The sequence below is a fragment of the Populus trichocarpa genome, chromosome 1, assembly GCF_000002775.5.
Source record: "Populus trichocarpa isolate Nisqually-1 chromosome 1, P.trichocarpa_v4.1, whole genome shotgun sequence".
NCBI classification, from domain to species: Eukaryota; Viridiplantae; Streptophyta; class Magnoliopsida; order Malpighiales; family Salicaceae; genus Populus; species Populus trichocarpa.
This window is the reverse complement of record NC_037285.2, coordinates 3137894-3159502: the sequence shown is the minus strand read 5'-3', so window position 1 is coordinate 3159502 and position 21609 is coordinate 3137894. Positions and strand designations below refer to the sequence as shown.

At 36.0% G+C, this 21609-nt stretch overlaps 5 protein-coding genes across 14 annotated transcripts; 2 read left to right on the top strand and 3 right to left on the bottom strand.

Moving 5' to 3' along the window:
• Nucleotides 1–667: 667 nt before the first annotated feature.
• Nucleotides 668–3169, top strand: LOC18094252 (putative receptor-like protein kinase At1g80870). Its single transcript, XM_024597757.2, has one exon. It carries the CDS (start codon nucleotides 860–862, stop codon nucleotides 3017–3019), a length of 2160 nt encoding a protein of 719 aa, XP_024453525.1. The 5' UTR covers nucleotides 668–859; the 3' UTR covers nucleotides 3020–3169.
• Nucleotides 3170–6828: 3659 nt separating this feature from the next.
• Nucleotides 6829–7793, bottom strand: LOC18094251 (lamin-like protein). Its single transcript, XM_006368438.3, has 2 exons — nucleotides 7473–7793; nucleotides 6829–7334 (listed from the first exon to the last, which is right to left on the bottom strand). The coding sequence occupies exons 1-2, from the start codon at nucleotides 7639–7641 to the stop codon at nucleotides 6985–6987; spliced, it is 519 nt and encodes a 172-aa protein (XP_006368500.3). The 5' UTR covers nucleotides 7642–7793; the 3' UTR covers nucleotides 6829–6984.
• A 184-nt stretch (nucleotides 7794–7977) lies between these two features.
• Nucleotides 7978–12268, bottom strand: LOC18094250 (pentatricopeptide repeat-containing protein At1g80880, mitochondrial). Of its 5 annotated transcripts, none has more exons than XR_002977329.2 (4): nucleotides 11566–12268; nucleotides 10048–11270; nucleotides 8884–8989; nucleotides 7978–8515 (listed from the first exon to the last, which is right to left on the bottom strand). XR_002977329.2 is itself a non-coding variant. In XM_006368437.3 (2 exons), exons 1-2 carry the CDS (start codon nucleotides 12153–12155, stop codon nucleotides 10232–10234), a joined length of 1629 nt encoding a protein of 542 aa, XP_006368499.3. In that variant the 5' UTR covers nucleotides 12156–12268; the 3' UTR covers nucleotides 9785–10231. The 5 variants fall into 5 exon arrangements, 1 of the variants encoding a protein (XP_006368499.3); XR_002977330.2 differs by having other exon boundaries at nucleotides 8884–8985; XR_002977327.2 differs by lacking the exon at nucleotides 7978–8515 and having other exon boundaries at nucleotides 8562–8989.
• Nucleotides 12269–13168: 900 nt separating this feature from the next.
• On the bottom strand, nucleotides 13169–17003 carry LOC18094249 (uncharacterized). 3 transcript variants are annotated; one of them, XM_052454277.1, is made up of 6 exons: nucleotides 16864–17003; nucleotides 16526–16618; nucleotides 15166–15251; nucleotides 14988–15048; nucleotides 14775–14861; nucleotides 13169–13595 (listed from the first exon to the last, which is right to left on the bottom strand). In XM_052454277.1, exons 2-6 carry the CDS (start codon nucleotides 16604–16606, stop codon nucleotides 13503–13505), a joined length of 408 nt encoding a protein of 135 aa, XP_052310237.1. In that variant the 5' UTR covers nucleotides 16607–16618; nucleotides 16864–17003; the 3' UTR covers nucleotides 13169–13502. The 3 variants fall into 3 exon arrangements, with proteins under 3 accessions (XP_052310237.1, XP_052310240.1, XP_052310241.1); XM_052454280.1 differs by having other exon boundaries at nucleotides 16874–17003; XM_052454281.1 differs by having other exon boundaries at nucleotides 16526–16613; nucleotides 16864–16978.
• Nucleotides 17004–17112: 109 nt separating this feature from the next.
• LOC18094248 (uncharacterized) lies at nucleotides 17113–21431 on the top strand. 4 transcript variants are annotated; one of them, XM_024583488.2, is made up of 3 exons: nucleotides 17113–17269; nucleotides 19437–19548; nucleotides 21189–21431. In XM_024583488.2, exons 1-2 carry the CDS (start codon nucleotides 17113–17115, stop codon nucleotides 19523–19525), a joined length of 246 nt encoding a protein of 81 aa, XP_024439256.2. In that variant the 3' UTR covers nucleotides 19526–19548; nucleotides 21189–21431. The 4 variants fall into 4 exon arrangements, with proteins under 4 accessions (XP_024439256.2, XP_024439253.2, XP_024439260.2 ...); XM_024583485.2 differs by having other exon boundaries at nucleotides 21147–21431; XM_024583492.2 differs by having other exon boundaries at nucleotides 21142–21431.
• Nucleotides 21432–21609: the final 178 nt, after the last annotated feature.

Below are 21609 nucleotides of genomic sequence, written 5' to 3'. Positions count from 1 at the left end.
TTCTGAATTACTAGCTAGTTGCCCTGGATTACAATTTAGCAACATGACCCCTTGCTTCTTCTTTCTGACACTGAACTAGACAAATATACGGAATAAATTCAGTTGGTGATGGAATCAGTGATTCGCCAAAAACTAGATTGGACAGAAGTACACTTTATCTCCCATGTACTATCCAGATTCTTGCATTAATTTCAAGTTTGAAAGTGGCGGTTCAGTTTGGCTAAGCATCGATATCCTCTCTCGGAGTATCAACCCAAAACCCCATTAGTAGCAAGCAAAGCATCTCCACTCCACTATCTCTTCCACTTTTGGCATCTCAACCACCAAGATCCAAAGTCCAAGACCATAAACACCACGCGCCTCCATACAGTGCTTAGGACAAGAATCACTCTCGACTGTCACTGTAATCCATGTTCCCTCCATTTTCTTTATCTTATCCGTGCTGCTTCGGACTTTGTCTTCTCAAACTTCCTCTTTAGTCAAAAGCATCTTGGGACCCTCCCTGCGCCACCATCTTTTTCTAATTGATAGTTCATCTCCTAATCACTTATTTTTTTAAAAAGAAAATGATCAGTGAATAACAGTATCACTAGAATTAAAAATTAAGAATCTATTATCAATGTCATTGACTATTATTGTAAACAACAATATCATTTCACTTTGATTATCCTACTGTAAAGCAACTTATAACATTGGATACAGATTGCAACAAGAAGTGCAAATAAAAACTAAACACCCCCACCCCAAGAAGAAAAAGAAACGAGTATCCCATCGACACGTTTTCTTTCTTCACCAAATCTTGAGACCAAACTAGCTAGCTAATTAACACTAGAAACCCAGAATTTCAAACCACCGAACCATGCCTTCAAGACCCTTATCTCCAAGTTTTGACCATCCTAGACCCAGTTTCTTAACCAAAACCAGAATCTTGTTTTTGACACTCACGATCTCAGCCTCTGTGGTCCTAATCTTTGCAATTGTTTACTTTCTTTACCATCTTTGGTGCACACTTTTGAATCGTTCAAGAACCATCCCTTTTGACTCTAGTGCTCCTTTAAGGCTCCAAAGGTTTTCATACAAAGAGCTAAAGATTGCCACTGATGATTTTGATGATGCAAATACTATTGGCAAAGGAGGTACTGCTACTGTCTTTAGAGGCATTGCAAGAGATGGCAAGTTATATGCTATTAAGAGGCTTGATAATCTTTCCTTGCAATCAGAGAGAGAGTTTCAGAATGAGTTGCAGATTCTTGGTGGTTTAAGATCACCTTTCTTGGTTATTCTTTTGGGGTACTGTGTTGAAAAGAATAAACGCTTACTTGTTTACGAGTATGTGCCAAATAAAAGCTTGCAAGAATTGTTATTTGGGGATGGTCATTTGAGTATTTGCTGGGAGAGAAGGATTAGTATCATTCTTGATGTTGCAAAAGCACTTGAGTTTCTGCACCGTGAATGTGACCCACCAGTGATTCATGGGGATATTAAACCAAGCAATGTTTTGCTTGATTTTGATTTGAAAGCAAAGATTTCAGATTTTGGGTTATCAAGGATTAAAGGGGAGGGGGATTTTGGAGTGGATTTGTTTAGTCAAGATTTGGGAAAGAGTCAAGAGCTTTGGAAGAGTCAAGAGCTTTCTGGGAATATGACTTCAGAGACACCAGCAAATGGTACCCCTGTGGAGAGTTGTCACGAGGTAGATTTTGCTCTTGCTTTACAAGCTTCTTCTTCGTCAAAAAATAACAGAACATGCTATAATGTAAAAGCTTTGAACTTGAATTCTTTGAATGATAATGCCAATATTGTGAGTGAGAGTGTTGTTAAGGTAAGGAATGGGAAGGGGAAGGAGGTTTCTAGTGTTGATATTGGATGGGGTGATTGGAATTGTAAATTTGTGCCTTATGATGATGATTTTTGTAGTAACGATCATAGTAAGGAGCTGAATTGCAATAGCTCCTCGGTTGTTGATGATATAGCTAGTACAAAACAATGGGGAAAGGATTGGTGGTGGAGACAGGATGGGAGTGGTGAATTGTGTAGTAAAGATTATGTCATGGAGTGGATAGGGAGCCAAGATTGCCCCTCAGCAAATCTAGATTGGGATGACGAGAAGAGAAGTACTCCTGGAAGAAAAGAATTGCGTCGTATGGTCCCATTAGATAAATTAGACGATGCAAACGAACCTCCTCGATTAAAAGAATTCAAGTTTGAAAATCATGTTAGTGGATTTGAGAAGAAGGAACATGAAGGCAGGAAAAATTGTCGGAAGAAAAATAGGAAGATGCAAGAGTGGTGGAAAGATGAGCAGCACTTGGATGGGATAAACCAGAAGGGTAGTAAGCTGAAGAATATTGAAACAAAGCGGAAAGGAGGGTTTAGAATACCGCATTTTGATCTTGGTCGCAGGTTTAGATTTCATAGACGACGAGAGAAAATGGGAGAACAGAACCAAAATGATACTGATCAAAATGGGGAGTTCAGTTTCAGAAGGGGGTGGAAGAAAAAGAATGCGCGATCTACTGGAAGTGATATGTGGAGTGGGGATCTTTTTAGTCGCGAGTTAAGCAGTACAACAAGCATGAGAGGCACGCTATGTTATGTTGCACCAGAATGTGGTGGCTGCGGGTACTTGATGGAGAAGGCTGATATATACAGCTTAGGGGTTTTAATTCTTGTGATTGTCTCCGGTAGAAGGCCATTACATGTTCTTGCTTCCCCCATGAAGCTTGAGAAAGCAAATTTAATAAGTTGGTGCAGGCAGTTAGCTCAAACTGGGAACATCTTAGAACTAGTAGATGAAAGAGTGAAAGATGAATACAACAAGGAGCAGGCAAGCTTGTGTATAAACTTGGCGCTGTCATGCTTGCAGAGGATGCCTGAATTACGGCCAGCTATCGGAGAGATTGTCAAGATTTTGAAGGGGGAGATGGATCTACCGCCTCTACCTTTCGAGTTTTCTTCCTCCCCACCTTCCAAGTTGTGTAGTAGGTCAAGGAGAAAACAAGGATCCAATGCAGAGTAGGTTCAGTAAATTTTCTTTGTTTGCTTCCATTTATCATGTTGCGTCATTTGCTGAGTGGCACATAGGATGGAAGCTGTAATCTGTTAACACATGATGGATGTGAAGCTGTGTTCTTCGAGGCTATATGTAAATCGGATGAATGATTTTTCATTTTCCTTGTCTCTGATTGGATGCATATATTTCTGGTTCATGGTAATGTTATATCTTTGTTCTTTGGTTAAGATTTTGTTTATTTAGGTAACATCCTGGAGACATGTATCTGTTTAATTACTTCCGTCCTGAGAGTATATACTTACTCCTAGAACACTAACCAAACACGTTATAGATGGTCTATCTTACTTGTCTTTGCAAGCCTACGAAAGCTAGATCTCTAATCATCTAGGTGGTGGTCCAGTGGTAAAATCTTGGGACCAAGAGGTTTGCTCCTTCTGTGGTCTCAGGTTCGAACCCTGTGGTTGCTTATATGATGGCCACTGGAGGCTTACATGGTCGTTAACTTCAGGGCCCGTGGGATTAGTCGAGGTGCGCGCAAGCTGACCCGAATACCCATGTTAAACTAAAAAAAAAAAAAAACTGGATGTCTTGACTGGTCAACTTATGTTCCATTACTTGTAACTTGTAACGACTAAGAAATGGAACCTGAAGAAAATAAACTCGATACTTCATGGTTAAGTTGCGTGCCTGTTTGTCAGATAAGGAGAAGTAAAGCAAGAACAGAAGGGAACCTCTTTCGATACTTAGTTTGAATATGGATGTGCATTATTGGATGTCATCTCTGACCTTTGAAACATTGAGAAAACTAAAACGGTAAGGGGTTTCAACATAGCTAGCTTTATGCTGGTTTTGGTTTGTATCGTGGATCCAAATAGTAAAATGATAATTTTATTTTTTTCATTAACAATATTTGACCTGGGGATAATTGAGTATTATTATATTTTATATACATTAAAATTACTAACTTATAATTAAAAGCAAAAAAAAAAATTGAACTACCTTCAGGGGTTGTTTAGATTATTTTTTAAAAAGCTTAGTAAAAAGACTTAGTTATCCTTAGAATAAAAAATTCTTTAGGTGATGTTCAAGGGTTTTTTTTGTTTTTTTATCTTGTTTTTTATATATTATCAAGCTGAATGAATGACACTTTTGTCATTAAATAAATATTAATATTAATAAAAAAGATGGAAGACAACTATATTACACTCATCATTGTATAGGTTGAAATCACCACATTTGAGCGACGCGGGGTGGTGTACTGGTCAAATGATAGCTTTCAGGATGACATTCAAATCCACTCGGTGGCCCCTTCATTTGTTGGTGGCGGTGTTTTAGTTTGGCGTCAATATTTATTATTATTATTATTATTATTTTCTTCTAAACCTCTGGATTTTCAAAATAGCTTTTCGATTTTGAAATTGGTGATTGGTTCACCAATTCTTTGAAATTGGTCCACGACTATATATCTATAAAAGGTGATTGGTTCACCATTCTTTGAAATTGGTGGCAGCTGGTAGAGATGATTGCTCCTTTGATTTCGGTGGTCTTTTTGACTAGCCAGGAGCTAGACATGTCATCATCATGGATTATATAATTTAGTATCAGTAATAAAAACAAAATAATAAATTGCGTGAACTCTAATTAAAACTTTAATTATAGTCTAACGCATTTTGAAATTTCTTCCCACGTTAATAATAAATTACAGGGCTTCTAAATATATAATGGAAGAATAATTAAGAAAAGATAAAGTATTGTAAATTGGTTTGCATAGTAAGATTCCCTTTTGAATTCCCAAAAATCATAGCCTATTCTTCATTGCTGAGTTTTCTTCGGTGCAGCCCATTATTTTATGTGCTCGTTTATCCTTCTTCCCTTCCTCAGGCTTTCTTCTCCTTTTAGCCCAAAATCGGCAGTACCCTAAGTCTTTCAAGGCTTCCCTCACTCTTTCTGCTATTGTAAATCAACTCGAGAAACTGTATACAGTACAGATCGAGAGACCCTTTTGCGACAGTTTTAGTAAGGAGTGGGGACTTTTAGCGACGATATTAGGCCGGTGTTTGTGTAGTGCTACTTTCCTTAAACCAGTGAAATTCGATCCCCCACCCAGTCTAAATGCTATCAATTAAGAAAACGTTAATTAATGCATGGTTGATTTAAGCGAGACTTCACATAATTAAAGTGCTAAAAACTTATAAAAGTATATTATTTCAACAAGACTTCTCCTTGTTAATTTAAGCAAATATTATGTTCATGAGAACATCCATGGACCCAAACTCATGGAGGTCAGATTGTGTTCGTTTTTTCTTTTGATTTTGTATTTGTTGTGGGGTACAATCCTATACAATAATAAAAAAAAAAAACAAGAAAGCAAAAGCAATGACATGAAACAAAGAAAACTAATTAAATTTTGCTCGTGTGATTTGTTAACGAACGTTTTCCTGCTTTCTCTTAGTTAAATCTGTAAGTTAAGAGAAGAGAATTACGAGGGTTATGATCTATGGAGCTGATGCTAGAACATGAAGATAAAAGCACAACCAAGGCTGCAGAAAGAATGGCTTTGTGATCCATCATTGCTATCCAGGGGCCCGGACTTGTGATGGCATTGCCTGAAATATGTTTTTCAAGCTCGATACAAATTTGAAAAGCGAAAAAACTATTTTTCTAGTATTTTAAATGGAGAAACATTGCATTTGAACATAAAGTTCTTGTTTTTTTTCCTAACTCGGTTTTTCAAGATAATTTAAGTATTTAAACTTTCTTTAACTTTTCACTAAGTTTTTTTTTTTTTTTAACGTGGGTGTCTGGGTCGGCTTGCGCGCATTTCGACTAATCCCACGGGCCCTGAAGTTAACGACAATGTAAGTTTCCAGTGGCTATCATATTAACAACCACATGGCTCGAATCTGAGACTACAGAGAAAGCAAATATTTTAATTCTAAATTCTTACCACTATATCACCTATTAAATGTAGTAGTTGACTTTTCACTAAGTCTTGTTTTAGCGCTTAACAATGATGACACATTAAAACTCTAAGAATAGAAATAGTATATTTCTGATCATTAATAGACTAACCATTTGAAAATTGAAAATGGATACATTTTGTACATAACACCCTCGGGGTGGAATGTATTTTGTGTTCAAAACACTACCGATTGGGTTGAACCCTCGAGACGATGTCGATGGGGCTTCTTGAAACTTCTCTAGTAAATAATAAAAAAAATACTAATAGATGGAAATCATAACACATTATACAATTAAAGAAAACTAAAAGGTATAGACTCAGTGTCATTATGAATTGAAATGGTAAAATGATATTTTTTTTAAGAATTACACATTATTCTGGTTTTTTTTTTTTTTTTAGTTTAACGTGGGTGTCCGGGACAGCTTACGCGCACCTCGACTAATCTCATGGGCCTTGAAGTTAACAACCATGTAAATCTCCAGTGGTCATCATATGAGCAACCATAGGGCTCGAACTTGAAACCACAGAGGAAGCAATCTATTATTCCGGTTTTCTCGCTTGGCCTCTTTGTTCCCCAAGGACAAACACACATCTTGTTCATTAATAAATATGATAGCATCTGATCAGCAGTGATAGAAGTGAAGTTTCTTCCAGTGTAAATACCAAATATTGTAGGAGGCTGACAGGCACACTAAACTAAAATTGGCACATAAGCAAAGTTAAGGCACTTGGTAGAACATGATCCAGAATCGAATTCTCAACACATGATTTTTTTTTTTAAAAAAAAAAGGGTAGAATCTAGCTGTTGTTCGCATCCAAAACGAAAGAAAAGAGTAAAAAGGTGGCCAAAAAAGAAAGAAAGATTCAGATATTTTCAAGAAATCTAGATAATATAACATCCAAAAAGAGAATACAAGAAAAATTGAGTAATGAGAGGGGGGAAAACCAGAATTAATACAGTTCCGATGAGCTTTTCAACCACCAAATTAAATCACTAACCATCTAGCTACTAGATCCAACCAGATCCAAACCAAATTGAAGCAACTGCCAAAACCAAAGCCCTCAAGCCCACCAACCCCTTATGGAAAACCAATGGAGCTGCAGAATCTGAGGATTTCACGTTAGCAGCCATGGTAGCCGATGTTGGTGGTGGTGGCAAAGGGTGAACAAGAATAGTAACCTTCATGCCATTGAAACACTGCCCATTCCCACCAATGAAGTAGTATCTCTTGGCCTTGTTAAGAGGTATGAAATCTTTGCCACTAGTCCAGTTGCCTACTGCTCCTTCTGTTGTACAGTTGTCATAACCAGTCTGGTTCACTTCAAAGACATTGTACTGTGTCTTTTGGTACCTAAAAGCTACATTGACAGAGCGAAAGCAAACACTTCAATTATAAACGGGAACTGGGTTTTGATCTTCTGGCTAAACTTAAACTGATGTTTATAAACAGACTTGATGTATAGATAGAGCTAATTAAGGAGAGGGGGGAGGCTTACAGATAAGGTCACCAACATAGAAGGTGTGGTTGTTCGCCCAGTGAGTATAGTTGATTCCAGGGTTCCAGCCTTTATTAGCACCAACAATGTGGTCAGTAGCGGTGGTAGCAATGGCGGAGACGAGGATGAAGAAGCAAAAGAAGATGAGCCGAGCTGAGCTGGACACCATTTCACAGTGACTTGTTTGGTTCTCGGCTACTTTTCTTTTCTTGGACAGTAAAGAGTTAGTGAGTGAGGATGACAAAGAGCACCTTTTTTACTACACTTGACTAGGGCAATCCTCTTTTATAAGATCCAAGAAAAAATTTGAAAGTGATTCAGGCATGCATATCACATTACCGTTTGCATTATCACAGTCAATGATTATGCTGCCATGCCTATACTTTTCTTGTTTTTTTATATGAAATAAGTTTTTTTTATTGAATAATTGGATTACAGAACAACAACAAATCTCTTGGAAAATTTAATTTAGTGTATAGTTTATAATTAATTTAAGAATAACTAAAGTCATTTGAAACAAGTTATCATTGCATTAAAATTGATGCTGCACTTGATTTTAAAAAAGAAACCACAATTGCTTTCGTAGGCGTGCCTCTAGTTTTCTAGTTACATGGTCCAGTGTCTTCAGCTCAAGACAAAATGTCCATGGCCAACGGACAAGTAAATTAAAAACAAAAAGGGGTAGGCAGCCGTTGGCGACTATATTTGAAATTGCGAATGCATGGTAGTTATAGTCTTAGGGTTCCATCTGGTTTAAGATTCTAGTCAGGAAACTATTTTGGAAAAAAAAAATTGAAGTTGACCTGATCATGTCAATCAAGTCAGTGGAGTTTATCCAGGTAAAATTAAGTGTAATCAGATCAATTTCTAAACATGTTCAAAATAAAATCTGACCTGAGCTAGGCTATAAATCAGCAGATTATTCGACCTCAAGCCAGGTTTTATAACCATGGAATGCATGGAGCTTTCTTTTTCCCTCCTTCCTTAGGTAAGGTTAAGTTCATTGGAATGGTCCCAGTGGATCTCTCTGTCTGCAAGTGAATCTTGGAAAGGGAAAAATAGATGAGAGTTTCAAGACAAGCTAAAAGCTAGAGAAGAAACATTCCTGCTCAGCAATCGGTTTTGTATGTTTACAAGCTCGATAGACACGGTTTAGGATGTCATCACATCTCTAATGCTCCTCACAATGACAAGAGGAGGTACTTAATACATGAACTTTGATTGCCTGGAAAACGTTTATGAGTATGTCCGGAACCTGATTGACTCTACCTGTTCTACCAGCTAATAAAGACGGAGACACACTAGCCACATTGCCGGGGACCACAAACACGATATTTACAGGCAACAAAGGAAAAATATAATAAATACATATTGTCTCGGTATTATTCTTAAGAAATGCTGGCTGGATTACCTTTCACATAAGAGAAGGTGCTTGAGATTTTTCTCCTCCAAGGATTGAAACCAGTCATGCAGAGATGCCCCTTCCTACTTGAGAATTTGGGCCTCGTCAAAGCTACCTTTCACATAAGTATGAAAGGATGAATTAAAGGTAGGGAATAACTATAGACAATCAGTTGGGGAAAACAGAATTTTTAACTGTTGTTAGTAAACAGAGCACAAGTATTATTACTATTCGTCATTGCATCGAGCCTAATCCAAGGTTTTTCCACATCATAAATTTCCCAAAAAATTTGCAGGTCATTCCCAGATGGTTGAAATTTCAGCATATGCAGTTAAATATGATCAACTAAGAGCAGCAATATTTCAATTCAAAAGGTTAAATAACTATCAAGCATACTAACCCCGATATTTTTACAAAGAATCACAAATTCAACTGAAGAAACAAATCACATATTCAACTGAAGACATATAAAGAAAGAAATATAGATGGCGTCGAAGTAATTAAAGCTTACAACCTCAGAAGTTTTGTAACCAATGCATTTGTCAAAAACAAATTCACCATGAAGAAAAATCTCCCTCCGTCCCCCTTTACTGAAATCCTCAAGGATCTATAATTCAACAAATAGTGAATTCAAATTCTTTCTCCTCCACCTACCGTCATAGGGAAAAAATTTATCATCACTTGTACCCGCTCGATTCCAGTCACATTCAGCAAGACAGCCCTTTTATCTCAAATTTGTCAAGGCTTTTCCTACATTTATTATATAACTGGAAAATGTGGGGATTAATCTGAGCCTCATCAGACATTTGTTAAGGTTTTTTCTATGCAATCTGAGAGATATGCATTACCAAGAAGCAAGAGAACTCTCCCATGATGTAGACACTTCCCAAACTAGATCCACACTTAAGAGTTATCAAAGAAATCTATAAGAATTATCAGGAACGACATCAAAAGCCAGAATGGGTACTTGGCAACATTGATAAGCGCCTAGCCAGGTGCATATTAGAATGCAACAATACCTAGGACCAGGCAGTAAAGCAATGAAATTTGGAACAGTGATTTTACAATTAATTTTTACAGAAAAATTACCAAAAGCATATTCAAAGAGAAATGCCAACATTTTCTAACTATAAAAATTTGCAACAATCGCAGTTGGACTGACTACTACAGTACCTTAGATCAGGCCTATTCACTAATAGGTCCACATGTGAATAGGTTGAGAATTAGCCAGTGCATACTGCAAGGTTCTCTGAAATAAAACCTCTTGCAGTAAAATGAGAGATTGATATCTGGTGAAAAGAATTTTTCTCAGCTATGATTTCTGAGATCAATATCCCGGTATTTTGCTCAACTGGTGTCAATGACTTTTCCGTCTGACCATACTGCCTTTCTTGTGACTCACATGTTGATTTCTCTTAAATTGCCCTCCCAGCTTTTTTCTCTTGTCATTCTTGTCTTGAACTGGCACTTTCAACATTTTCTGAATCTTTGGATCATCTGAATAACCATTTGACCTCATCTCAGCATAGTATTCTCGAGCCTTGGTTAATAAACCACACCTTGCTAGTCCTTCCACCATTACTGTATAATGTGTCAAATTGGAAGCCACTTCATACTGCTTCATTTCCACCCATATCTTCAATGCATTCTCAGGTTGCTCTAGTTTGAAGAACTTTGCAAGAAGTAAGAGAAAGGTATCTTCAGTGGGACCTAAACCAGCTATCTTCATTCGATCAAGGACTTCAAAAGTTTCTTCAAAAACAATACCCTGAAGAAATGCATGGTAGGTTTCTATTGTTGGGCTGACGTTCTCCTCTATCATGGCAGCCATTAAACTTCTAGCATCCTCTAGCTTTTTTGCCTCACACAAAGGACGAATCATCGAATTGTAAGTAGCAGAATCTCGCTGCAACCCAGTTTCTTTCATTTTGTCAAGAATTTTGAGAGCTTCCTTAAAGCAATTCTCACGAGTTAATATGTAAACCAAAGAATTATAAACTTCAATGCCCGGGACCCAACCTCTTTTTTTCATCCCGTCATAAAGTCTCAGTGAATCAAAAAGATTCCCAACTTTTGAAAAGCAAGAAATCATGTGTGTATAAGTAGTTGCATCAGGGTCAATACAATATTTTGACATTTCCCTCCAAATTCGCTTTGCTTCAAATACATCAACACATATATTACACCATCCATTGAGAATAATGTTAAATCCCTCGACCTCCAATGGGAAGAATTTCTTGTTAACAAGCATAAACTCTTCAGCCTCTTCAATGTTTCCATTTTTACAAAGAACATTCAATAGGAAGTAAAATGCTTCTTCATCGGGGGTCATTCTAAACTTATCCATAATGCGAAATGCATAAATAGCTTTGCCAGGAACATTTGCAGCTGCATATCTAGTAAACACCAGAGTTAAAAACAACATAAAACTAAACAAAGAAATGGAAATTAAGAATTCTCTTTACAATGTGAAATAACTAAAAAGACGCCACATGAAAATTAAGTGAATCGTCATTTCTTTAAAACTTGTACATGTTTACCATAATTCTCTTTATAGTTTCCATGAGATAAACTCGAAAATCAAAGGACTTTAACCAAAATTATATTTCCATACCAGCTAATAAGCAAATTCCATTGAAACTGAAACGAGATCAAACTTTAAAGAACCAAACTTAAACAACAAAATCTCACCTATCAATCATAATAAGCATAGCTTTTCTAGTACTCATCAAGGACCTGTGCAAATCTCTAATCAAAATCCAAGCAGTATTGAACTTCCTATGATTACCCAAAACCCACACCATCAATTCACACGCTTTCTCATCAACACAGCCCCATTTATCTCCCCATTTAAAAGCCAGAAAAGCAAGTCTCCACTCTTCTCTTAGTTCCCATATCACTGAATACACTAGATTCTGATTTGCTCTAATGCCTGACTCATCCAGAGAAGCCATAGCCTCTGCTTCAGAGGGTAAATGGGCAGCCATTTTGAGTGATTGGAGAAGGCCCATTTGAAGAGGTTCATGGGTTTGGATTCCTTGTTGAATGAGCTCAAAAGAGACGTTGAGATATTGAGTGGAGAAGGATTGGGAAGTGGAGAAATGGTGAGGGGATCGTGTGGGTATTGACAGTGTTCGATGAAATTCCACAGAGAAAAAGATAGGATAATTGGAGTTATTCGAGGGAGAGGGAGGATGAGGGTAGGTGATGGAATAGAGAAGTGGGAAAAGGAGTCGGGAATGGGATATCTGTAGTCTTCTTGCAATTGTTAGGAGTGACATGAGTTGAGCTCACGGGAAATGGGAATGGAGACTTGGGAGTGGAAATTTGAAACCATTTGCCTTATATAGCATGTACAAAGGACAACTGGACCAAAGAGTAACATGGCAGCTAGGACGAAGTCCTCGAAGTAGCGCTATTGAAATTTAAAATATTTTTTATTTAAAAATATATTAAAATAAAAAAAATTATTTTTTAAAAATTATTTTTTATATTAGTATATTAAAAAATCTGAAAAATATATAAAAAAAAATAATAATTTTAAACAAAAAAAATTTAAAATTTAAAAAAACATTCATATTTCCAAACACATTCTAAATTAACTCAAAATTGACTTGGTTTAACTTAACTGACCCGGCAAGACAATTTGCAATCTAGTTGTAATAATAATAATAACAATCCTTATATGTTTTGGATGCCACAGGCTACATGAGAGAGGGATAAAATACAAAAGGTATATCTTAACGAAACATATAAATGATTTGCATGTACTCAGAAGGATTAGCCAAGTTAAAAGGTGAGCTTAAAAAGACTAGCATTTTGTTCATGCGCATTGCGATGATCACTGGCCATGTTCTGCTTGGGTAGAAATGAGAAAGGGCAAGAAAAGACATGGCAGGTGCCATACATTGTCAATGATTGGATACTCGCTTGATTGGATAAATATGTAAATTAGGCTAGCAGGGGCCATACATTGTCAATGATTTTCCAAGTGTCCAACAACAAGAAGGAATTGGAGAACAAAGATTTTACCACTAATGATGTTGGCCCAAATGCACTGCATGGCTAATCCTTCAAAAGGTATCGTTTCATCCTTTCCTCTTACCAAATTCACCTACATTTTCCCTGCCCCGACCATAGAGATCATGCCTGCTAAATATCTTGCCGTCGAAGGATAAACATTAAGAAAACATCCACCCCACTTAGGACTAGAGTGGAGAAAACGTTTGCGAGAGAGCAAGATAAATCCTTCATATAATAATACCATCAAGAAAGACAACCCTGGAATCGAGAAATACAAATGCATGATTAGATTCTATATTAAAAGAAAAAAAGAATACATCATTTAATCACCGTGTCTCAACTGCCAACATTAAGAATTTGAGTGAAACACATTGTCACAAAAATAATCAACGCGTTTTAGTTGCTGCTTGTGTTTTATGCATCCATTGAGGCATCCGATGCAACATTAAGTAAATTGCACACAGCCACTAATCTTTACCATCATGAATGAAACTCAGGGGAAGCCTTTAAAATACTCAATGGCCGAGACAAGAAAAAGGATGGTGGTACTTTCTAAGTTCATTCCATCACCCCAATAGCTCTCAGACTAGTATAAACGACCACCGCTAAAGGTATTTTCTTGCAAGAGCACGGACTTTGGTGTCAAAATGCGAAGATGCAATGCGGGAACCAGGCAAATAGAGGGGGTTGAGAAGAATCTGCAATAACCAATATTTTTTATTTATCAACATAGGGAAGAAAAAAACATTAAGCATTTCAGCCACTAATCAATATCATAGCAGAGAAAGAGCAACGGTTACCCAGATGCAAAGCAATAGGGAAAAGAACATATTTGTCCCCTGACTAACACGTGATTCTCAAATGGCTACCCAATAAAAAAAATCCCAATTGGATCCCCCATCCATGAAAGATTTCCACTATAAAAATCAGGGGAGCAATCTCTTTTCCTCACTCTCCCTTTACTTCACTTGTTATCTAATACTATAGGGTTGTGATTGTAATCGATGACAGCAAAGTATATAGGGTATCATAATTTAAGTTTTGGAGAGTCATCCACTCCATTCTTCATCCACCAGTTCAACTAGCTTTTATTCTACCATAGGAGAAAAAAACATGAGCCATACACCATCCACTATCTTCATGCTCATTTTAGCCAATATCAAACCATTAGCTCTACAAACACTCGATGCATTCATTTGTATCTAGCTGAACTATCGGTTCCGCTACCGCTTGTTGGGAGATCTGCTCTATCATATTGCACGTTGGTCTATGGGCCTATGCATATGAGATATTACATTATGAGTGCACAAAGCCTTCTACCCAGGTGTACAAGCTATTGGGTTATAGGCCTATCAATGTATATCAGCCACTCACTCTCTTTGTCCTCAATTAATGTAGGCTATTTTCCAAAACTCAGATGTGCATATATTTCAATAGATTTTGTAGCATGTGAGGCACAAAAGTAGCAGTAAAAACCGTTACAAGCATGACCAGGAATGAAAAGTGCAGGAAAGAAAATGTGAACTCAAATCTAAATTCTAACAAGATAGGAGCTGCAGATTCTCTCATGAAGTTGGAATGACATGAGTATAATGATGTGCTTTAAGTTGACAGTGGCATTTTCTGGATCTTATACCCCAATATGATTGGGAAGGAGTCAACTGCCCAGCTTTGTTTGTTAATGTTATTCTCTCATAATACCATGAACTTTGGCATAAGCAGCTAAATGAGTATAATTTCTCAGCATATAGAGTTATCCATAATCTTAATACAAAATACTGACTTGAACAAATCAGCATCTATGTTTAACAACGTATGCACCAAAGAGAATATGTTGTGTGTAAGAATTCAAAACTGGAGAGCAAGGAGTGGTTTACCTTTATATACAGCTCATGAACCTCCTGGAAAAAGCTCTTGATTCCATCATCATTGCGAGAGTCATGAAGTAGCATGAGTCTTGTATGTAAGATAAGTCAAGGAAAATATACACCAACAGAAAATGCAAAAAAGATAACATAAATACCATTCTCCATTTTCTCTGCGTTCTTTTTGTCACTATAGCAATTAAAATCACAGACACAAAGGATATGACCTGCTGTAACATAAACTGATACCACCAAATCATTGAACCTGTCAATTGCTTTCAAATACCTGTGAAAAGGATGTGATAAACAAGATTTTAGGAGGCAACGTGAGCAATAAAAACCAGAGTGGTCATTGTAGAAATGCATTGATTGATTCAGATATATTTTGAGCATTAGAAATTACATCGCACTGGTGGTCCATGCAAGATCCTGAACAATATCCAAAGCTGCGTGCAATATGAATTGATGCATCTGTGCAGCATCTTCCCTCTGTCATCAAGTAATTGGCTGAGTGTTAATCACAAGTAGCTTGTGAGGAAATCAAAATACAACCAGAGAACATAACAAAATAATAAAAAGATGACAACAATGGTGTTTCCAGAACCCAATAGAAAAGATAACAACTTCACCATGAAAGCATGTAAGCAAAGATGCACTCCCACACATATCAGAAATTTGATATTAATGGTGCGTGCAGCAACTTCACCATGAAAGCATGCAAGCAAAGATGGACTCCTACACATCAGAAATTTGATATTAATGGTGCACGCAGCACTAACAGCTTGTTTGGAACCAATTATATGCTAGAATTGATTTCGACCACTTCAGTAGAATGAATTGATTGGATTTGCTAATGGAGTTTTTTTTTTTTTTTTTGGAATAGGTTTTAAAATTGTGGAATTCATTTTACTTTAGTTAGTGAAAATACATCATTTACCCAACTTGCCTCATCCTTAAAAAACTTATTCCAATCATATGAGTGAGAGAAAGGGAGGGAGAGAAGGGTGCTAGTGGATTAATTTTTAATGGATTAATTCTGAAGCAAATCACACCCCTTTTAGTGTAATTTGCAAATCTATAAAAATCTCTAATTTTAATTGGTTGTAGAATTCATTTATGTCGCTTAAAGCTTTCCAAACACTAGAATTGGGTAAATGGTGTTGAAATGATTTCATTTCTACTCAAATCTTAAGCTTTCAAATAGCCTGTAACTTTTTTCTTTTTTTCTTTCCCTTTAATTTCTCTCCTAGATGCTTCTTATATGAAATTTTAAAGGTCACTTTATGACACAAATAGATCCTAGAACCTTTCTGTAAGTCCATAAGCATGAAACTATGCAAAAAGCTGTAAAATTTCTTCAAGTAGATTACCAATATTTAAAACAGCGACATCAGAGGTTTGATGAAAGAATTATTCCAAATCACATGTTCCCATTAACTTTGAAGCAAAGGCAGTACCAAAAGAACTTTCAAATGTTCTATCTTACATAGCACAATAAGCCTAATACCTTCAATTCTATGTTTTGGAAATTTGGTGAATAACTAAACATAAATCGGAATAAATAAAATAAGCAACATGAGAAAGATCAGAGAGCCAAAGAAACACAACAAAAACAGAACACAATTCTATATCAAGGCACTTTGGAAACAAGAAGTCAAGCTAATAAAATCAATCATATGCATTTTTCGCAAAAAATAGAGTTTCCAATCAAACAATCAATGAATAAATAAATAGGAAAGATTAAGAAGAAAAGATGCGCATACTTTAGTAGCAGATCCAACTTCAGCTTCATATATAGGGATATCATCCCTGCTCACAATTATAAAACAAGCTGTGGTTGCCATCCTTCAACTACCCTATCAATCAAAAACTCACAATTCAGTAACAACAAGTAGATAATAATGCACCATTTGGTTACCTAGAAAAACAAAAAAAATAAAAAAATAATAATAATAATAATCATCATCATCATCTTGACCCATTAAAGAAATAACTTTCGATAACAGTTAGGTGAGCTCATATTTTCAAAAGACAAGCGAAGATTCAAAATTTTGAAAATTTTCCGTATTTCAAAAAAGAGTGAGATGATGCAAAAGCATACCTTTTTATACCTTGATTTCACTGGTGAAGTCTCTGCACCATGAGTAAAAGAAGAGAGCTTCCTGCTTCTCAAGTCTGTTTATGTTCTCGTCTCCTGATATTGGACTTGGGCCAAGCCCAAACATTCAGTTTGTATATAACTAGGCCCAAAATTAAAATCTAAGCAGCACAACCAGGAGAGGAAACCTAGAGAGAGAATTTGCTGAGGAGTTGAAGAAAACAGTGGTGAGTGAAAGGGAAACGGAAGAAAATGGGAAGCGAGGCAACAAGCAATGGTAGTGCCAACAGTGGAGGATTCAAGTCAAGAGTACAGCGTTACTTGTATAGTGGAGACACAAAGCATGTCATGGCTGGCATGGCCGTCATAACTCTTGTCTTTGGTGTCCCTTGGTTCCTCATGAACAGAGGTTGTTTTTCTTCTCCCCTTTTAATCTTTTGATTTGGTTTCAAATATCTATTCTTTTAAATCAATTGGGTTACTTTTATATGATTTTTGGGTTTCTGGGTCAATGATGAAATTGAAATGAGAAGTGACAGCAAGTGGAAAGTTAGAATCTTTTTACAGTTTTTTTACCTGGTCGTTGCCATGTCGATGCTGCTTAGTGTTAATTTGTGTTTGGTTAGTGGAAAGTGCAAGGAAAGGAAAGGAAAGGGAGTAAATTTTCAAGATTTTAATTTTTTTCTAATTGATTGGGAAGATGAACTATGTTTGAATAAGAGAGAAGTAGAACTATGTTTGAGTAAGAGAGAAGTACTGCTTTGTGCTCAAAATTTAATTATATTTAAGTGCTGCTGATGTTGGGTTTGATTTGTTTGATTCCAAAGCGAATGTAGTGAAACAAGAAAAGTTGAGACTTTCCTGCATCTTTCTCAGTTTTTTTTATTCCTGCTTGTTGATGATGTAAAAGCCTCTCCTGAAATGTTCTTTGTGTTAAAAGATTATATTTATGGGTTCGTTATTCACTTCTCTTTCTTAGTTTCTTCCACAGTCAATAAGAAGTTATAATTTAAGATGAGAAAATAGAGAGGGCTGGAATTATGTTTTGATAGAAGGGATTAGCGTGAATTGTCAGATCAGAAGTGCTGTTGATGAATTAAGCTGGGAGACTTGATTATGGGTTCTTACTAGGGTTTTATGCTGTATGAGGAATTACATACTCAGAGAAGGGGAAAATATTAGGAGGACAAGTGGGACTTCTATGGTAAGATAGAATGGTAATCTTGTCACTCCACTGATATCAACCCTTCTGGTACCTTCTAGGAATGATGATGGGTGGTTATTGTATTTTCAATCAAGTTGCAATATTTGATCTGGATTGTGAGATGGAGTAAAGCATTATGAACATGAAAGCAATAACTGCTGTTTTGGTTACTTGAGGAGGTAGTCCCTGTCATCTACATTTTTTTTCTGTTCTTGCTTGTTCGTTTACTGATTAGGCTAATAGAGAGTCCTGAATTCCTTAATTACAGATATCATCCTTGGTTTTAGGAACATGATTCTTTGAAGATGTTCTTTCTGCACTGCTTTAGTTTAACCTTCTTTTAGGGCACATTCTTCTGAGGACGTGAGTGTTGTCCGTGCATGATCTCCTCTCAACCATATCATGGACATTATTGTTGGCTTGGATAGCCTTGTTTTGAACTAGTTTTCCCCAATCAACTAGATCATCTCCAGAAATCATGTTAGCATTTTATTCAGTCCTTCGAACTTCCATCTTTTTTTCTTTGTACTTACCTTTTCTTATTTATTTCAAGTTCAAGAGAAATCAAACCCGTGTTGTAGGTACAAATAAACAAACCAGTGATAGATTGGAATGAGTTGTACCAAATGAGACCCTTTTCACGTTTCAAACTAGATCAAGGAGGATGGAGACTTGGAATTCAAAGAGAAATATCTCTTAATTTAAGCAGAAAAGGACTAAAAAATGCTACAGTATGCTAGATGAACTGCAGTTTGGAGAGATTCCTGGATCATGAAGTATGCCAAAGGGGGACTTTTCAGTCTTTTACAACAAGGTGATTGTTGAGAGTAATCTCAAAGGGTGTGACTTCAACCTCCATGGTGTTGCACTATGCAAACACCATATCATGTAGTTTAAAAATGCTTCATTGGATACAACATCATTCCAGGTTCCTATTCTAGCATAGATGCATGCCTGCAGTTAGTACCGCTATTCCAAGGCTCCTCCATAAAAGCAGCAATTGGCTGTCTCTGTATAGAACCTATGCTGATTGGGTATTGATGGAAGATAAATTGAACCTGTAGCCACTGTTACTTGATGATTTTCATGTATTGCATCGGCCATCGTGGTGCTGACTGCTGAGGGTTGTTCTGTGCTCATCTTGTGAATCGATGACCTGACTTCTTCATAAAGACAACCTTGAGACTGTTGTCATGGTTGTGTTTTTCAGCTTGAAAGGAAATCGGCCTTATTACATTATGTTTGTCCATGAGGATTTAACTGTTTGAGATGTGGGTGTTATATTTGCATGTCAGTTTACCAATTTCTTTATTGTTTTATTCGCAAAGATATCTACAGCTGCTGTTAACTGAGATCATCTTTTCTTCCATAGGAACAAAGCACGCGTCTCATCAAGATTACATGGAAAAGGCTGATAAAGCAAGGCTTGACAGACTTTCTTCAGGTTCTGCTGCTACATGATTTTTGTGATCGCTTTCTTCAAGGTATTAGTTTCAAGTGATCATTTTAACAGTGGAAAAGTACAAGGAGTTTTGATTGTTCTTTTCATCCACCCTCTTTGGCCATGGCTAATTTTCAGGTCAAGGAGTGGATCTATATTTGTGTTATAAGATGCCATGTGCAAATGTTTATGAGATGAATTGAAATTTTTCTGAGTTGGCAAATCCAAATAGAATTCTTGCTTGGATTCTTGTTTTGTTATCCCTCAAAATGGTATCGATTGACTAGATGGAAATTAATGTAGGCTGTACCTTATAGATAGTCAGATTAAATATGCAGACTAAGGTGAAGTTTTTTCCTGGACTAGCACAGTGAGATAAAATATTTTTCAAACTAGCACAATTAAAAAAATAATTTTTGGTAGTTAATACGCCCAAATAGGACATGTGCAACTAGGTGTGTTGGCCATGTACTACATGCGCAGCTCATACTCAAATTTCACGTCTCCAACAAATTAATTCATCCTCTCAAAAATCAACATTCATCTTTTATAAAGAATCAATAGCTACGAAATGAACAAAAATAATTCAATAGCTATAAAAAAGATGACATGGCATAAAAAAACAATGGAGGAGAGAGGAAAGAAAAAAAAATGACGCATCATAGGTGAATCTATAGATATCATAGAAAGCCAACTTTGAAGTTAGTGATGAATTACACGTGTTGTCTAAAGATAGTAATATATTTTTTGTTGACATCTCATTACTAGCGTTGAAGTTGGCTTTCTATTGTATTTATAGATTTGTCTTGTCAGTATCTCTGACAGCACTTCAAGTGTCATTATTAAAGCTCCGGTTTATCTCTAACGTGTCATATTTTCTTACACGTGTTGTTTATAAATAGCAACATACTTACTCGTTGACATCTCATCATTAGCATTAAAGTTGGCTTTCTATTGTATTTATAAATTTGTCTCGTCAGTATTTTTTTTATAGTACTTGAAGTGTTATTATTAAAGCTCTAATTTATCTTTGACATGTCATATTTTTTTTCTTCTTCACTATCACCTCCCTTGTTTTTGTTGTGTCAAGACATTTTGTTTTATAGCCAATGGATTATTTTTATTCATTTTATAGTTAAAGATTCTTTATAAAATATAAATGTTGACTTTTGAGTGGATGAATTAACTTGTCAGAGAAGAAAGATTTAAGTTGTGCAAATGCAATACGGGCAACATATTTGTTTGGCAGTGTGGTTGCGGTTGCTTTTCAAATAGCTTTTCGTGCCAAAATGCATGCCAATGATGTTTTTTTATTTTTTAAAAATCATTTTTGACATCAGCACATCAAAATGATTTGAAAACACTAAAAACATATTAATTTCAAGTTAATAAAAAAATAAAAAAATTTCAAATTTTGTCAAAAGCGCTTTTGAAACGCAGAAACAAACAGGGTCCAAGTTGTGCATGTATTATTTGTATAATTTTTTTTTTTATTAATGTGGATGTCCGGGCTAGCTTGCATGTATCTCGACTAATCTCATAGGCTTTAAAATTAACGATCATGTAAGCCTCAAGTAGCTATCATATTATTTAAAGTATTAACTAATGTACTAGTTGAGAAATTATTTCTTTATAGTATAGGAAAAAAACTAGCTAAGGTGGGCACGTCTTCACCTGCTTCAGATCAATGAGGGCATGACATGGGACCTCAGCAATGGATTTCAGGAAGAATATTGCCCAATAATAAGTGATAGTAAGAAGATTGTTACCGTCAACCACTGAAAAATAGGTACGATTGAAATGTGAGTCTAGTATAATATTTGCAATCTCTGTAGTTTCTTCGCTTGTGTTGATTTCCATTTGCCATTAGTAAACACAAAAATATTAACCGTAGCAAATAAAGGAGAACCAACTTTTCAATTTTTATTCTCCATTCTATCTATCAAGTAATAAATAATAGTAATTATGTATTGTAATTGAGTTTAATTAACTTAATTAATAAATAAATTAACTTTACATGCTTGAAAAATATTGAATTAAATTTATATTATTTTTTATATTAACCTGATCACCTTCATTTTATTCTTTCAAAGTTAGTTTTAAT